This window comes from Cryptotermes secundus, unplaced genomic scaffold (genome assembly GCF_002891405.2).
Source record: "Cryptotermes secundus unplaced genomic scaffold, Csec_1.0 scaffold230, whole genome shotgun sequence".
Lineage (NCBI taxonomy): Eukaryota > Metazoa > Arthropoda > Insecta > Blattodea > Kalotermitidae > Cryptotermes > Cryptotermes secundus.
The window spans coordinates 760,041-779,333 of NW_019722429.1; the positions used below are offsets into that span (position 1 = coordinate 760,041).

Genomic DNA, 19,293 nt, shown 5'->3' on the forward strand with positions numbered 1-19,293 from the left:
TAAGATCATTTTAGTGAAAGTTTCATCCTTCAAGGCGTACCATTCACTGCTCAAATACTAAACAACCTGCTTACATTGCCGAGATACAGGGCGCTCATATTATAAGGTAAGGTTATAAAACCACCTTTTAAGATCATTTTAGTGAAAGTTTCATGTTCCTATCTCATATAATTTAAGAACAATGATGAATAAATCATTTTCGAGCAAAATTTAAATGGACGGCTGAATATATTACCGCCGGAGAGACGGCCGCGGAATTTAAATGACCGTGCGGAAGGGTTAAGAAATCGTCACAGCAAAAAGCAACCACTTCACAGTACATATAAAGAGCATGAATTTACAGTGTTCTGAAATGAAGCTTTACTCTTTCAAAGCAAGAAATTGCATTACTATGCTCAAAGCACAAGGCGACTCTTATGCATTTAGAACCAGACTGTAATGCAGTGCACAAATGTAAAAGTAGTTAAACTTCAACTTTGTACACTGAGAGTGTACAGCAAAGACAGGGCAGGAACTTTGCTTATAACAGACTGCTCCTAAAATTGGCAGCTACAAGTACAAGAGGTTACTTATATATGAGAAAATCTTTACTCTGTTCCATTATCACTAAAGATGTGAAGAATGTTGAATTATTCTCAGTTATGTTCACGCCTCCACCATAAACACTCCTAACAAGAATGAATATTGCTATAACTGCATTCATTTTATAAACCTTATCGCTGAATTGTAGTATGTGTAAACAGAAATTAGGAGACAATGAATATCATGTATTTCAACCATTCTAGGATATTACGAGTACGCGTGAGAATAAGCATTTTTATAAATTTTTATTAATCTTGTTGTACCATGATTGCACTCCGAAAAGTTCAAAGTCTGAACACCCCAAATCCCAAGCCTGGAACTTCCAAATGAGTCACTTACCAGCTGGAGGCGGCTGACTTGAGCTTGCGGACCTCCTTTGTAGCCCACGTAGCCAATGTCTTTGTTTTAGAGACCCGAGAACGTCTTCCCTGGGTCAACAAATCATTTATAGGTTCCACATCCAGTAGGGGCAGCATCTTAGCACCAAAGGCAGTGCATAAATCACTAAAAAACAGCAGGGAATGCATTCTTAGGGTGTGAACACACTATACAATACTGTAACAATAAAAAGATCTTGAAGCAAAGCTCAATAATATATCACCCATACGATCTAGTGGGGCTTCTTTTGAAGAAAAACTCCAGGACGCTTCATATGTGTGTGTAGAAGTTACTGTGTCTTAAATTTGTCAACGTCCTCATTTTATTTAGTTTTGAAAGAGGCATATGAGGATAATCGCCAGTAGTGAAATGGGAATGACTACACAGCAAGTGATAAGTTGTTCACAAAGACAGTAAATCTTGGCCAGTAGTTGGACAAACTATACGTACAACATGAAACTGGAGGTAACAACACAAAATTCAGTATGAAAGTGGAAAAAAGTGACATGGACCAATGTCTGCTACAGAACACCATGCATTACAATTTCATCCTTCACCATCTGTGCATTCAATATGGCCTATAATGCATAACAGGAACAACAAACTCTTGTTCTGGCATCACCTATAACCATAAAATGTTTGTTTAGCCCAACAAAGTAAAACACTGTACTTCATGTACTGCACATCATCAGGCATTTAAAATTTCAGGCCATTAAAAGAGACAACATTGATAAGATACGAACTCTGTTAAATATGCTTAAAAATTTGATGACTTCGGTGTTCAGTGCATCATATTTTCACATATATATCTAGATGCAACTTTAAGCTAAGGTCTATGAAATACCGTGTTTCAGAATGTAATCAACACAAAGTTACTCATGAAATGTAAGTGTTTGTATAAGGCAGGTTTGCTCATGACAGCTGCAAAAGAAATACGAAAATATAAGTTAGATTCAATGGGAGTATAGGAGGTCAGCTGGGACAGAGGTGGCATCAAACGATCAGGTGAATATACATTTTTCTATAGAAAGCGGAATGAGAATCATGAATTCAGTACAGGTTTTTGTGTACATATGAGAATCATATCAGCAGTTAAGAGGGTAGAATTTGTTAATGATAAGATGTCATACATAATACTAAGAGGTCACTAGTGTGATATCATCGTCCTGAATGTTCATGCTCCAACAGACGATAAAATTTGTGATATAAAGGATAGGTTCCACAAAGCATTAGAATCTGTATTCAATAAATTCCTTAATACCATAGGAAAACTGTTACATTTTACTGTCAAAGTAGACAGGGAAGACATTTTCAAACCAACAGGTGGAAATGAGAGTTTGCATGAAATTAGTAATGATAATGAAGTTAGAGTAGAAAGCTTTGCCACTTCCAAAAATCTGACTGTCAAAAGTACAATGTTCCAACATTGCAATATTCATAAATTTACATGGATATCTCCTGACTGACCATATTTTGATAGACAGGAGGTGTCATTCAAGTATACCTGATGTCTCATTGTTCTGGGCAACAAATTGTGATACTGACCACTACCTGGTGGTGGCAAAAGTTACAGAAAGGCTGGTAGTGAGCAAACAAACAATTCACAGAGTTCATGTGGAGAGGTTAAATCTGAAGAAATGAAAATAGGCAGAGGCTAAAGAGCAGTATCATGTTGAAATCTCAAATAGTTTGCAGTTTTGGAAAACTTATATGCTGAGGCTGATATTAATACAGCTTGGGAATACAAACATTTCAACCAAAGAGAGTCTAGGTCATTATGAACTGAAGAAGCATTAACCATGGTTTGAAGGACACTCAAGATTATTAGACCATAGGAAACAAGCCAGAATGCAGTGGTTACAGGATCCATGCGAAAAAATTGGGGATAATCTGAAAGACAAAACTGATGAGCTTGTAACAACCATCAAGGACAAGAACATCAGAGACACATATAGAGGAAAATATTAATTTAAAAAGGGGTTACAAACCTAAAGTAACTTAGCGAAGGATGAGAATGGTATTCTGCTTGCTGATTCTCACAATATTTTGAATAAGTGGAAGAATTACTTCTCTCAGTTATTGAATGTACACAGGGTCAGTAATGTCAGGCAGAAAGAAATACATACAGCTAAGCCGTTACTACCTAATCCTACAGTGGCTTGTACTAAAACTAACTGTATTGATACCCTTCTGAAATGGTCTATAAGACTGAAACATGTTAAGGACAAACTATTAAAAGGGAGAAAAAAACTTCATCAGTCACACTGGATGGAATTAAGTAACCTTTTTATAATATTGTTAGTGTGACGGACCAGGATGAAAGAAAAAAAAATTAATATATATTTTAAAGTCTTACTGCTATACAGAATTACATTAAAGAACAAAACTAATCTCATTTCAACGCAGATTTTCTCTTTTCCTGAACATCAACTGTGTTTTGGAGACCATGGTTTGCTCTTGAGCATGATCACTTGACAATGTACTCATAACTTCTTTTAATTTCTCAAAAACTGCATGCCTTGCAGAAAAAAAGTATGATATAAAACGTTCCATTTTTCTATACAGCCTGTTTGAAACATTCTTCTCTGTGATGAATATTTGGTGAGATAGCCCAAAAATGCATGTAAGCATTCATGTAAAGTCATCATTCAACATGTCCAGTTTAAATCAAAATGGCTCAAAAATTTTTCTGTTAACATTCTTCAATATCAAATTTCATAAAAATCCATCTGTGGTTCTCTAAAGGAAACACACAGACATACAACCACTGCTATTATGAGTTCATTTCAAGCACAGCATGCGAAGAATGCATAATAACTAAATTACATTTATCATTTTTGATCAAGCAATGTCATGACGTAACTAGAAATTGAGTTACAAAAAAGAAGAAACCTTAATGTTGTGTTCAAAGGCTAATGACACACGATCAATTTCACTCAGTTAACTCACCCTACAAGGCCAGCAGAACCTGCCACATTACCATCTGCATGATCAGTGTCCTGGGCTACAATTGTGATGAACTGCACCATAAATGGAACATGGGGTTCCAGCAACTGGACATCAGGACTAGGTGTACTTCCATCACCTTTCAAGCCCTGCACAATACCAGTATACGCCTCGAACACACCTTCTCGCAGCTCATTCAAGTAGTCAATCATGTCATAGTCAGTCTGTTAACAACATCCACATATACATTCTAAGCAACTAAAACTCTGGACTCTGAAAGAAGTAGAGCAGACGGATTACTGGCGGAGTGATGCTTAGAGCTGGTCAAACAATAAATTCTCCATCCAATACATTACAGTTATAGTATGAAACTACACTGTCCAATTAATCATAAATATATTGTAACAGATCTGATTGTGTTGCCAGTCAACAGCTCTGTAAACACAAACAGAGGCAACAACAGAAGGGAAATTGTGTTTTTTTCATGCAATCCATGCTGAGCAAAAGCACGAATATATATATATATATATATAGGAAGTCTGTTGTCAGGCAATGCATCCACAACAGTGGGGGACGTTGTTTTCCATGTGGTCCGTGCAAAGGAGTTATCTTAGGTTCGGAGGACAGAGTGGGAGTAGTGGAAGAGAGATTCGCCAAGTCAGGTGCTGTGTTGTTTTCACCGTTCTAGAGTGTGCTGTACCACGTAATTTATACTGCCTGTGTCTGTGACGCTGATGTGGGCGTGTTCTGATGTATTATGAGGTCGAACATGTTATGTTGGCTATTACTTTCTTTTGTGTGTTCTTGTTCTTCTATCAATTTATTTACATTCACGATGCCTCTTTTTTTTTTGGCTTTTCAATCATTTCCATGATTACTGTCATCGGCCCATACTGATGGTGCTTATTTAGTACGTGTTGGGCAAATGCTGATTCGTCCTTGTATCGTCTTGTGTTTCTTATGTGTTCTTTGTATCTTGTTAGATTTCTACCAGTTTGGCCGATGTATACTTTTTGGCAACTTTGGCATGTTATTTCCTATATCCCACTTTGTTCGTAGGGGTTTATTTCTCGTTTTTCATTTATTAGTTTACCTACTGTGTTGGCTGTTTTGAAGGCTATCTTTATGTTAGTGTTTTTGAATAGTTTTGTGATTTTTCATATGTAATTTCCTGTATAAGTAGAAGTGACCCATTTTGTTCTTTTTCGTCTTTATTATCCGGGTTACCCATCTTTCGCTTAAGTTTGTTATATAGATGTGTGATGTCTTCCTTTCTATAGCCATTATTTAGTGTTATATTAATAATAGTATTTAATTCTTTGTTTTTAGCGTGTATCCAATTTCTATATGCTGGCAATTTTTGTTCTTTAGGGTGGCATGATTTATTATTTATTGTTATGTCTGTCATTGTGGGTTTTCTGTACGTTTCCATTTCTATTAAATATATTTAAGTTCAGGTAAGCTAAATTTTTTAAACACTTTAAAAGTTTTAATACCAGGAAGGCTGCTGTGATTGTGAAAAGTTGAATATTGTGTACATTGTGTATTCCAGGCATTATGTGTGTATGTAATTTAGCAATCAGAACACCTATTGTGATGGTGGTTTCCGAATAAGTATTGATGTTCCCTCTGAGGATGATCCATAAGCGTGTGTGTGTGTGTGTGTGTGTGTGCGCCTCTCTCTCTCTTTCTCTCTTTCAAGTCTCAATTCTGAGACAGTAAAATATGGTCGCAAGTCCCAAGGGACTCGGACCCAAGAAAGACTGCGCAGGCAAGAGCCAGCAGCATATACAAAAGACAGACCCGTCCTCTCGTCAGAGAAGGCGCCCCACAGAAACAAGACCGTAACTGTCAAACAATAATTAATATCTGGTCATGAGCCCCATTTACTGACTGACTGACCGTCAGTCGCAATGTAACTCTGACTCTGACTGAGTTCAGTTCTGAGTTCTAGGTGGAAGATAGCCACAGAAGTTCATGTTTCAAGAAGTGTTATGAGTCAACCTGTGAAGACTTAACATGTGTGTTATAACTACAGTAATCTTGAAAGTGTTGCAATTATTTGTAGTTGCAACTAATGAAGATCCAATAAACCAATTCATCCAAACCCATGTCTCAGTCACTGGGATACGTGCAATATTTTCTTTTCTTCTTCCACCCACATATTTCTCATTTTCAACTGGAACAGCCCTAAAAACTGCTGCCTTTTCTTAGCTCTGTATGTTCTACAAGCTGAAGAGATGACCCATCCAGGCAGAGGGACAGAAAGCGAACAGCCTTTGACAGGACATATTACGAGTTGCACCATACTACAGACCTATATAGGCCTTGCATAATTCTGGAAGCCAGGTCACTATGGCACCTCAGCTTTTCTTGTAGCACTTAAAAATCTGTTCCTAATACACTGAAACCATCATTTCAAGATCCTGTTTTTACAGAATATCTCCTGCAGTCCCAGCAAAAGCTTTATACAACTAATGTACTATTCTTCCTGAGTGTTTCTCACTTTAACAATTTATCCACAATTTACAGATAAAAAATTTGATTCCTAAATGTTCTGGACCTCGATTTAGTGCAGGAGAGTCTTTTACATGAAAGCAATTTGCTTGTGGCCAGCCTTGCATTTAAGCTCATTATCTGCATGCCACTAGCAACCATTTTGCAGCACAATCATTGCCTCTGCCCAGTCTTTGTGCTGACAGTGTTCACTGTTTTCGTAATTTTAATTTTATGAAGTCACTTTACAGCCATGGGACTCAAAAAGAAGAATCTTATTATATGTGCGAAAATTAACAATTATCCAGCCATGTCACACAGTGATGTGGCAAAGTACCTTGGGCTATCCCCCTCATCAAGTAGCATACTGTCACATGTTAATGACCAGACATGGGGTTTAGATTGGTAACTGATTTATTAAAACACATAAATCATAACTAAAATTATAACACTCTCACTACAGCACATGCAAAGTATTCTCAGTTTTCTACATCTTCATTCACCGGCTCCCAAAAATAAATGCTCCTTTGCTTACGTGCTCTGCTAAGTATTCTCAGTTTGCTATATCTTCACTGACCGGCTTCCAACAATAAATGCTCCTTTGCTTCCATGCTCAAGTCTTCATTGTCTCACACTGAACATATTGCTCCAACTGTCTACTACTGAGTGCCTGGGTTCTCTTTATATAACTTCAGCACAGACTGCATACAAAAGACCACTACCAACAATTCCTCCATTGTTATGTGTGTATTCACTGCCACGGAAACGTGTTTAATGTCATTACCACGCAAGGGGCAATGTCATCCCATCACACTGCTCCTTCCTTATGGCTGCTTGTCTGAGTAGTCCACAGATATGTAGCACATCCACAAAGTAAGTTTCCCACTCATCCCACAGCTAGCAAACCTTATATTGTGCGAAGCGACTGCACGTACGTGATAGAGCAATGACGTAGCATGGCGCATGCACTAACGGAATTTCCTGCGTTCCCACAGTAGCATCGTTGCAGTTGTTGAAGATGGAGGCTCTTATTCCAGCTCCCGCCGACTGTGAAGTGCGGTCAGTGATAAAGTTTTTGAATGCACAGAGCATAGCGCCAATCGAAATTCATTGTCAGCTGTGCTGGGTCTATGGGCCTAACTTCATGAGCAAGCAGATGGTGCGTCGCTGGTGCAGACAATTTTCAGCAGGTCAACAAAGTGTGCATGGTGAGAAGCGCAGTGGGCGGCCATCCATCATTACAGATGGCCTGGTGGAGCTTGTGCGGGTACACATTATGGAGAATTGTTGCATCACAATTACGGAACTCAGCAGTCATGTCCCGCATATTTCCTGCTCCTTGTTGCAAAAAATTGTCACGGAGCACCTGTTGTTCAGGAAATTGTGCGCCAGGTGGGTGCCAAAGCAACTAACACCAGAACACAAAACAAAGCACATGGAGTCAGCATTGACATTTCTGCAGTGGTACCATGACGAGTTTCTGGACCGGATCATCACAGGTGATGAAACATGGATTGCACACATTACCCCAGAAACCAAGCAGCAGTCAATGCATTGGCGTCACAGTGGATCTCCCTGTAAGACGAAATTCAAGCAGAAGTTGTCGGTGCGGAAAGTGACGTGCACAGTATTCTGGGACATCGACTTCCTGACCAGAGGTGAAACAGTGAATGCTGAGCGTTACTGTGAAACACTGCAGAAATTGTGACCGGCCATTCAGAACAAGCGGCGCAGGATGCTTAGTGCCGGTATTGTCTTCCTGCACGATAACGCTAGGCCGCACATGGCTCGACAGACAGCAAGTCTCCTGCAGGAGTTCAGCTGGGAGGTGTTTAATCATCCACCCTACAGCCTGGACCTCGCTCCCAGTGATTTCCATCTTTTCCTACACCTCAAGAATTTCCTGTCCAGTGAGCATCAGCATTTTGAGAATGACAGAGAGGCGGAGATGGTTGTCACACAGTGGTTCCAATCCCAGGCGGCAGACTTCTACGACACAGGTATTCAAAAGTCGGTCCCATGGTATGACAAATGTCTCAATTCCAGTGGTGATTATGTTGAAAAATAGCTGAACACTTGCTGTATCTGTTGCAATAAATATTTCCATGAAATTGTTGTTTCTGTAAATGGCCCCAGGGAAACTTACTTTGTGGATGAGCCCCATATACAAGGGGGTACCCAAAAGGAACCAAACTTATTGTTTTTTAAACTTATTTATTCAAAATTTAAGCACAAACCTTCAATCCCCTTCAAAGTACTCTCCACTTACACTAATACAATTGTCTAGTCTTTTATTCCATTTTTCAAAACATTGTCTAAATTCATCTTTTGAGATGCTTGACAGTGCCTCCGTCGTTTTTTCCTTCACCTCAGCAACATCAGCAAAACGCTGAAAAAAAGTTTTGATCATTTCGGGACTTCTTTCAAAGCACAGCATGCTTCCACGCAACCTTGTTTTTGCTTAGCAGTCAGCAGTCGTGGCACGAATTTCGCAGCCACCCTTTTCATTCCCAAATCTTCTGTCAAAATTCGCTGAACTGAGCTCCAAGTCACTCCCGACAGCTCCACAATTTCTTCAATGGTCCGTCGTCGATCTTCCTTGATGATTTCACGAATTTTTTCAACATTTTCATGTGTTCGGGCCGTGGAAGGACGACCAGAACGAGGTTTGTCATCAATTGACATTTCACCATTTTTGAAACGGGAAAACCACTCAAACACTTGAGTTTTCCCCATAGCATCGTCCTTGTACGCCGTTTTTAACATTTCAAGAGTTTCTGTTCCACTTTTCCCGAGCAAAAAGCAGAATTTCACCGCCGCACGCTGTTCACGAAAATCAGCCATTGCAAAAACGACGATCACACAAAACAGTTGTCACTATAAACTCTGCCGAAACTAGTCCTTACCTTCTGAAGCAATGGTAGTCAGCTTATCGACTCAGGAATGTTAGCTCTATGCGCTCATAGCGGCAAAACGCGGTACTACAAAAGCTCTGCCCACAAAAAAATTAGTTCGGTTTCTTTTGGGTACCCCATCGTATTGCTTTCTTCTTCTGGTTTGTGGGGACAGAACTTCCAAAAGTGGCTGGAGCTCCTACAGTGTCGGCATGTAAGCTGCCGGTTGTTATGTTCTCTCATTTAGGTGGGGGCCCACTCCACAATGTCCTGTCACTTTTTTTCCGCAGCCTGATGGAAGACCTGACCCAACTGCTAGTTTTCTGACTTCTGCTCTAGGGTCTACATGTGCGTCTCTTTGACAGTTCTTCCGCTTCCCTGGAGTAACTGCTTTTTTTATGCTTCATTCTCTTATGCTGCCAATGAATGCTTGCCTGTTCCCCTAAGAACGTGCTCTTTGTGTAGTGTAAGAAAGGCAGGCAGTCAGGCAGGCAGGCAGTCAACTGTTCAATGATGGTGGCAAACTCCTACCTGAACTCATCACTCTTGGGTCCGTGTTTTCAGTTGACTGCGGTAACATACAGCCACTTTCTGGTCCCCAAATTGGTCCTCACTTGCAGTCTTGCACATTGCTCCTTTAGGGACTCCTTGTAGAACACTGGAAGTCCAGTCCTGCAAAGAGGCAACGAGTGTGGCTCCTGCATGTGGTACACCTTCACAGCGTTCCACTATGGCCTCTATCTTTTCTTGACTGGCCTCCACCACTTCTTGGCAGGCCTTCATCTCCTATAGCCAAGCCTCCAGCCTTTCCCGACTGGTCTCTAATTTGGCTTGGTTGGAATCCTTGGCTTCCACCTTGGCCAACTCTCATTTCAGCCATCAGTCTCATTCAATCAATCCAATATATCATACTTCTGACACCAATGTCACATGTTTGTGATTAGATATGGGCTTTGGATTGGTAACTGGATTTATTGGACTATTATATATCGTAATTACATGTAATCAAAATGCCCTAATTCATGCACTTCTCACTACAGCACACGCTACTCTTCTCGGTTTCCTGTGTCTTCAACAGTCTTTGTCTGGTAAGAGCTCTCAAGAGCAGACACTTCTCTGCTTCAGTGCTCATGTCCTTATTGGCTGGCGACTGTCTTGGCACCTAACCCATTGCTCAAACAGTCTACTGACTGCCAGGTTCTCCTTATGTAACTTCAGCATGGACCACATACAAAACACTGCTTCCAACAATTCCTCCATTGTTACATGCACACTCGCTGCCATGGAAACATGTTTACTGCGCCATTACCATGCAATGGGCAATATAATCATGTCACAGAATGTTACCAAAAGTCTGAATTTAATCTGGTTGCAGACTCTTAATGACAGAGTACGGGGCTTTTGATAAGCATAACGAGACATGGCTATTATTTACATGAAGATGTTTCAAGTGGGGAGCTGGGATAGCTCAGTAAATACAGTGACGGGCAACAGGACGGATGGCCGAGTCTGACTCCTGGCAGAGGCAAGAGATTTCTCTCTTCTCCACAGTGTCAACATCAGCTCTGGGATCCCCACCTGCATCTCATCTGATAGGCAATGTGGACTCTTTCCCCAGGGCTGAAGCTGACCACTCACCTCTATCTACTTCTGAGATCAAGAATGGTAGAGCCATACCTTCACACACCCACACATCTTCAGGTAATTAATTAAGCATAGGTCAACTTCAAAAAAAAAAATGTTTCAATTATCCTTTTCTTAAAATAAGAATGAGAAAATTTCTCACCACAGGTATTTTCTTTTTTAGTCTGGCTCCTAGATGTCAGAATTTTGTGCATGCCTGGTAACATATATATATATATATATTCACACACCAAAAAGGCAAAGAAATGCCTTGCATACATTTCTCAGTTTATCAAATTTGACACCTGAGTCCAGCCTTCAAAGCAACATCATACAACCCTGGCCTTAACAAGCTTCGACATATTGAAGCTACCTCCAAAAATTAGGGCCCACAGTTTTCACCAAAATTTCACACAAGGGGGTCCTTGCAATGTTAACGCTTGGAGTTGCTGCATATATACACACACACGTGGGCCCTTATTTATGGAGGTAGTTTCAATACGTAGAAACTTGTTAAGGCCAGGGTTTATGATGTTGCTTTGAAGGCTGGACTCAGGTGCCAAATTTGATAAACTGAGAAATGTATGCAAGGCATATGGGGGCATGCAGTAGCACAGTTGGTTGAGGGGCTATGCTACAGGCCAGAAGGTTACAGGTTCAAGCCCCGATGAGGTCACTGGATTTTTTCAATTGACCTAATCCTTCCAGCCGCACTATGGCCCTGGGGTCGACTCAGCCTCTAACAGAAATGAGTACCAGGAATTAAATAATTTTCATGGGGAGTGAAGCACGGCCGGTGCATAAGACTGACAACCTTACCACCATCTTTGAGCTGATTGTGTAGATAATGTGGGACCCTCAACGTCTCACAACCTTATGGGCCTTCACGCCCTGGTACAGGGATAACTTTACTTTACCTTTACACACACACACACACACACACACACACATATATATATATATTGTGACGTGTTGCACGACTGAGGACAGCCCCTCCCTCCCCCCGCAGTGACGTGGCAGCTCTGGCCACGGTAACGTAGCAGGTGAGTCAGCNGTGGCACGCAACGCCGCTGTTGACATGGGCAACAGGCAACAATGAACAGAATAAAAGCCAGCCAAGCGGCAAGCAAGAGTTAGTGTGAGAACCGGAGCAACACAGTTGGAATCTAGCAGCAGTCGCAGAAAGAAGAACTGGACGCATGTGACAATCAGTGACACCCGTATAGCTACCGTATCATAATTAATACGTGTAGACTACTAAGGACAGAGTGAAGAGATTATTACGAATAGGGATATAAAGTGTGAAACCCCGCAACAGTGTTATAATCAATTGTAGTTACGACTTGTAGGTTGTTAAATAAACCAATTAACAATCCAAACGGCGTCTTCAGTGACAAAAACACGTTACATTTGGTGTCGGAAGTGGTTACGGACTTACAAACGTGACTGTCAGAATTGTTTACGAACTTAGACACACCACAAACAAATTGTTGTGCATCAAGTATTTTACTGCTACAAAATGGAGATGCAGCAGATGATGGAAATGCTGCTCAAGGAAATCAGAGCTGGCCAAGAAAAAGCAGATACCGACCGAGTGCAGATGCAAGAAATGTTCCGAACCCATCAAGAACAAATGAAGGCCACGCAAGAAAATTGGAAGAAAGACAAAGAGCCTTAAGGAGGGAGCAGTGTGATGTGTTGCGCTATGGAAGACACCCCCTCCCTCCCCCAGCAGATGTGGCAGCTCTGGCCACGGTGACGTAGCAGGTTAGTCAGCGCTCCCCCCCCCACACACACTATGACATGGCACAGCTTCCCGCTGTGACGGGGCATGCAACGCCGCTGTTGACACAGGCAACAATGAACAGAATAAACGCCAGCTGAGCAGCAAGCGAGAGTTAGTGTGCGAACTGGAGCAACACAGTTGGAATCTAGCAGCAGTTGCGGAAAGAAGAACCGGACGCGTGTGATAATCAGAGATAGTTTGTGATGATTGAGAAGTAATTGGGAGTGTGTAACACAGTGACACTTATGTGGCTCCTGTACTGTGAATACGTGTAGACTACTGAGGACAGAGTGAAGAGATTATTGCAAATAGGGTTATAAAGTGTGAAACCCCGCAGAGTGAAGAGATTACTGCGAATAGGATTACAAAGAGTGAAACCCCACAACAGTGTTATAATCAGTTGTAGTTATGACTTGTAGGTTGTTAAATAAACCAATTAACAATCTGAACGGCGTCTTCAGCGGAGAAAACATGTTACAATATATATCAAAATACAACAGTGTTTCACTTCTTAACATAAACTACAGCTCACATCCTAAGCATTATTTGGCACGTGTTGGTAGCATGGTGTTCATAATAATGACCCCAACACGAACATAAATAAAGCACACAAGGATTACCCACAATCAATTTAAAATCTTGTTATGCCAATTAATGACATACTATGAGCAGAAAGCCTCCGGTTTCAATGCTGACAGAGGCTGCAATCTGTGTGACAGAACAAAACTACAACCTGCAAAGTTTAAAATGTTTCATAAATGAAAAAACTTCATAACCACACGCCTCAAAATAGACACAAAGAAAATATACATTAGGGTGCCTATTGACCTAAACTCCAAGACCTATTCAGGACTGACAAATTCATCTACATGTGTACTGCTAACACACAACAAAATAAGCTTCCATTCCTCTGTTAGTTCAATTCTCTTCAGACCAAATACTCTCTTAACCACTTTCCCTATATTTAACATTAACAAATGGATGCATTAAACGTGCACCATTGCAAAGTTTTTGATTTTGGTGTTTTGAAAGCTCTAAATTTTCACCCCCTCCATTGTTTACAACTAGAAGCAATTAAGTCTGTGTGCTGTTAGCTCTTACCCTATCTACTTGAGCTTGTGAAGCCTGTACCAATGTCTGCAGGACAACATCCAAATATTTCTTGAACTCTGGACCAATACTCAGGGCTATATCTCCAAATACAGACAGGATTTGAGGCTTCACTGATCGATGAACTGTATTATCCTGGAAAATCAAGATCCAAGATGATTTTATCACCAATAGCAACACATTTCACACACTCCACTAACTGAATGGGCCTTTTCTCCCTCATTTACAGACAGATGAGTGGCAACCATAACACAAAAATATATTACACAGATACAAGTGTGAAGCTGAACATATTTGCATAAGTTAATCACCTCCAAATTTTAGAACCATAACACAAAAATATATTACACAGATTCAAGTCTGAAGCTGAACATATTTGCATAAGTTAACCCTTTGACGTGGTCATTTAAATTCCGCGGCCGCGGCTCCTGCGGTAATATATTCAGCCGGCCATTTAAATTTTGCTCGAAAATTATTTATTCATCATTGTTCTTAAATTCTATGAGATAGGAACATGAAACTTTCACTAAAATGATCTTAAAAGGTGGTTTTATAACCTTACCTTATAATATGAACCCCCTTTATATCTTCAATGGAAGCAGGTTGTTTAGTATTTGAGCAGTGAATGGTACGCTTTGAAGGATGAAACTTTCACTAAAATGATCTTAAAAGATGGTTTTATAACCTTGCCTTATAATATGAGCACCCGGTATCTCGGCTATGTAAGCAGGTGACGCCTTGAAGCATTAGTCTAAACACAGCGCTCGCTCACATCCCACCACACCAATACTGCGTATCTTTACTTTTGCTTTTTTTTTTTCTTACCACACTTCTGTGCGGCCCTGCCTTCTTCCCCGTGGGGGGAATACAAGTGGAAATGTCCCTCCGTGAGTCGTATATTTTGACAGATTAGCTGCAGTAAATTCAACCTTTGTGTTATCATAAGAAGGGTTTGGTGCTTCTGCGTTTCAGATTCCAACCTTTTCGGCTCCCCAGATGTCGTAGGGGTGACCACAGAATTCATGAATTTATTATAAGAACTGGCTGGTATATAGAGGAAGAAAGCAGAGCTTAGCTGGCTCAAAAAAAATAGTTATGGTCATCCCTCGAAACGACCACCAAGGTCAGTACGATAAAATGGCGTCAACTGGAGCGATAATGAGTACTTTTCCCTCCCCCACACACATCCGTATCGTCTCAGGGGGTGACCACAGTGTTCTGCCTTAAATTGTGGCGTTTTTCTCAGAACTGGGCCTTTGTACTGTGCGAAATCAATGGATCATGCGAGAATAAATTTCTGGACAACCCTATTCTAAGAATTCCAGTTGAGTGTGTCAATGTGGCCAGCTCAGGGCAATATGATATCATATACAACAGTAAACATCACGTCTCTTCTGTTTATATCTTCAAAGCAAAGAAAACACGCTTTCATAACAGTACAGCTAGAAACCGCTCGCCAGAACCACAGGAACTTTGCTGCAAGACAGGCATATGTAACGATGACTTGGCGCAGATAAAGTCGTGTCTTATTTATACTCTGTTCTACTGACAACAGGCCAGCGAAAAATCTAACAATCTACAGCAAAACCATCAATTATTATGGGCGTTATAACATAGGTGTGCAGCTGAACGAAACATACACGTCGAACCCCCCCAGACGATTTAAATCCCTGACGAAACATACACGACGAACCACGGCAACGGGTTAATCACCTCCAAATTTTAGATGTAATGTTTTGGAAAATAAATCAGGTACTATATTTTTACTGCAAATTTTAGCCACTTTTGGATGGATAGATACGATTATAGATAATCTATCAAACAATTTGTGACTGTGTACTTCCTCCAATATACAGTGCAACTTCGATATAATGAGAATTTACAAAATTCATACCAATGCTCTTTATAATGTGTATTCAGATTATCCCAAAATGGCTGAAATATACAATCTTCATGTCAAACTTATAATTACACACAGTACCATATCAAAAGCTGTTCTACTGTTGTCTGCTATGTCAATAAAGCAATAAGAAGCAAGAATTTGAAAGTATGTCAAATATGAGCAAATGTACATTATACAGCTAGACTCAAAACGAATTATAACACCAAAAAGAATGTAACTGCACCCTTCAAATTATGTAGCCATAGTTCTCATAACCGCAGTCTAACATCGTGTTATATTCTCAAAAGGGCATACATAGTACCTTTTAAAATTTGACATATATCTGCATTAAACAGAAGAAAAATTTTCATCAGAATTTTCTGTCAATACTTAATTTAAAAATCATGCATAATATCAACAGATGTGTAATAATATTCTACATCATGGAATAATTCACATTAAACTAAAGACACTTACACCAAGGTTTTCAAGAAGCAGCATCATTATCTCATCACAATAAGGAAGAACTTTATTCTTCAATGCTCGGCAGATATCTCCTGTCAAACCTACTGCAGCACCACACACCTGAAAGAAAAGTTGTAAAATCTAACGGGTAGAAAGGGGCTGGGGGACCTAGCAGATACCCATCCACACCATGTAGAGGGGAAATAACAATCATTTGTACTTTTCACAATATACAGGGCTACTATAAATGATTCATTCGTTTTTAAAACGTTATATTTTTCAAAGCATTACACATACAAACATGATTTATATATAAAAAGAAATGTAAACTCGCCAAGTTTGTATTGTGTGAACCAGTTGGCAGCACGAGTTCAGTGCCTTTACAAAATGGTGACAAAGCAAGAAGAGTTTTTGTTTGTTGGAATATGCGAGATGTTCGTCTGTTATAGCAGTGCAAAGCACATTCAAGAGAGTACAGAAAAGAACCACCATGTAAACAAAGCATTTTGCGGTGGTATCGACAATGTTCGTTGCTACTTAAACAATGAATTTCGGCATCACTGGATTGGACACGGTGAGGATGACGTAGCTCTGTTCACTTGGCCCCCCAGATCACCTGATCTAACGCCTTGTGACGTCTTCCTTTGGGGGTACATTAAGGATCGTGTTTACGTACCCCCACTGCCAAGAACACTAGTAGAGCTGAGAGAATGCATCGATGCTACAGTGATGACCATTGACAGGATGCTGCTACAAAATGTGTGGAACGAGCTCGACTACCGCCTGGACGTGTGACCCAAGGGGCACACACAGAACATTTGTAGAGTGCGAAGAAAACTTGGTGAGTTTACGGTTCTTTTTGTATATCAATCATATTTGTAAATGTAATGCTTTGGAAAATATAGCGTTTTAAAAACGAATGAATCACTTATAGTAGCCCTGTATTATCACAGTTATCAAATCAAGACTAAGATGGGTTGGATTTGCACCACATATGGAAAAGATGAGAAATTCATACAAAAGTTTAGCCATAAACCTAGGAGAACTGGTGCATGTGTAAAGATGTACGTTTGTCCAGAGTTGTTCTTTCATGTGTTGACTGGTTTGACAGACTTTTATCTTTTAAATACCTCCACAAGAATAAACCTCAGGGAGTAATGCCAGGAGGAAAAGGTGGGCATAAATATAAATTTATAACCACTTCACCACTCTGTCCACGATATGCATGAAATCTTTTCCAATATGTGCAGCTGCCATCTTATCGTGGTGGGGGGTTTGAGTATGCCAAGGACCCTGACAGCCATACCAGTGGTAGCATAGCTATTGGCAGGGCCTCCCTTGCTGGACAGGTCAAAGGGTAGGCATCAGATGAAGAGAGACACCACAAACCAAAAACTGATACCGGAAGCAGCGTCATCAGCAGCGACTTGAAGCACAGAGCAAATGATGCTCAAGATGGTTCAAGTTCGTACAGCAAAAGGCATGACCTGAGTGGTTTGAATGGCTGTTGTACTGCGATGTGGAAAGTAAATGAAAAAACTACCACATTATCACTTTTCCTGGATAGTCTCTTTCCAAAAACAGAGATACCAAATGTGGTGTTGGAGAAGGATGGAGAAGATCACTTGGACCGATTATGGGAGAAATGAACTGTTATTTAGAGTTAGTGAGTAGAGGAATATCCTACACGAAATAAGAGAAAGATAGAGGGGCGGATAGAAGTGACCAGAAGACGAGAAAGACGTAAGAAGATGCTGGATGACTTTGGGGATAGAAGAGGATATTCTTATTTGAAGGAGAAAGCTCTAGATCACATTAAGTGGAGGAACTGTTTTGGAAGACTGTGGACCTGTCGTCTGACAGATTACTAATGAATGAATGAATGAATGAATGAATGAATATGTAATGAAACTGAAATGATTACTAGACTACAAGTTATACCTGATATTCAGCATGGTTCTTAAGACCAAGACAAAGGAAGGGCTTGAATGCTTCCATGTACTTGAGGAAGCCATCTCCCAACACCTCCACTAATGTGGACACTGCCATTAATGCATCCTCTTGGACGCCACCTGCCTTGCACGAATTTGAATTAAACATCTGAAGGAGAGCAGTCATGATGGCATCTGAGATCTGCGGTGCATCCTCTGGGGTCACCTTTCTCAACACACTCTGCAATATGGACACCAACATGTTAAAACACTTAAGTGTCATGACTAGTGGATAAGGGAGGGGGGGTCTTTGGATTGCACAGTGAGGTGGACAGGAGATGGACAGGAGATTGTCATGTCATATTTTAATAACAGCATGATTCTTTTATGCACGTTAGCTTCAAATTTTCGAGGTCAAATCAAGAAATGTTGTTCTTGATCTGAATGTTCATTTTCCTGTCTCAAAATCTGACAATTTTCTGATAACTGCCTTTACTCTGTGTGTTGGCATTTGATGTCAACCAGGACTGGTACCATATCTACCCAAATGGAAGATGAGCCCCCCCACCATCTAACCCTTTCCAGTTGTCACATTATTTTAGACTTCTGCAGCCACGACGTGAAAGTGATTTAAATGCCTGTGGATCCTCTATGTGAACTGTTTTGCCCAAAAATTTGGTCCATCAAAGGCATTAAATGTAAAAAATAAAAAAGTGTACTTATTGGTACAATATAAGAAGACAAATTCGCCCTCTGTATGAGTGTATGGCATCAGGTTTGTGGAGCGACATGGGCACAAAATGTCTACTGTGCTCTAGTACAAGGTATAAGCATATTCCTTTCTTCTTATAACTATCATTTACTCTTCTATGTACACAAACAATAAAACCCAAAAATCTAGGTCTTCCAATAGAAATGTTTCTTTTCTAGCTCCCTTGACCTTCTGATTACTGTACACAATGCAGTCTTTGCGTTTCTTTGTGTCATGATGGTAGAGGAAGTGAGGTGCTTTACTGTCTCTCTTCTCTGTCTGCTGTTCCCAAATGTGACCTCTTTATTGGGTTATGCATATCACCTACTAGACTTTCAACTAGAGCTCTTTGGTACCTGACATTACATTGATTTCACTCCCATCTGTGAATTCTGGCTGCAGTACAAAATGTATGAATTTACAATGCATACTTCAAGACACCAGAAAAA

At 40.4% G+C, this 19,293-nt stretch overlaps 1 protein-coding gene across 2 annotated transcripts in view; it reads right to left on the reverse strand.

Annotated features, from left to right (window-relative positions):
• Positions 1-19,293, reverse strand: part of LOC111861328 (importin subunit beta-1) — a 55,544-nt gene that overhangs the window by 12,498 nt on the left and 23,753 nt on the right. For both annotated transcript variants that reach the window (XM_023845800.2, XM_023845798.2), the window contains exons 10-14: positions 18,104-18,334; positions 16,175-16,282; positions 13,807-13,950; positions 3,910-4,130; positions 922-1,086 (exon numbers count right to left, since the gene is read on the reverse strand). In XM_023845800.2, the coding sequence (XP_023701568.1) occupies positions 922-1,086; positions 3,910-4,130; positions 13,807-13,950; positions 16,175-16,282; positions 18,104-18,334 (869 nt within the window). The remainder of the gene's footprint in view (positions 1-921; positions 1,087-3,909; positions 4,131-13,806; positions 13,951-16,174; positions 16,283-18,103; positions 18,335-19,293) is intronic.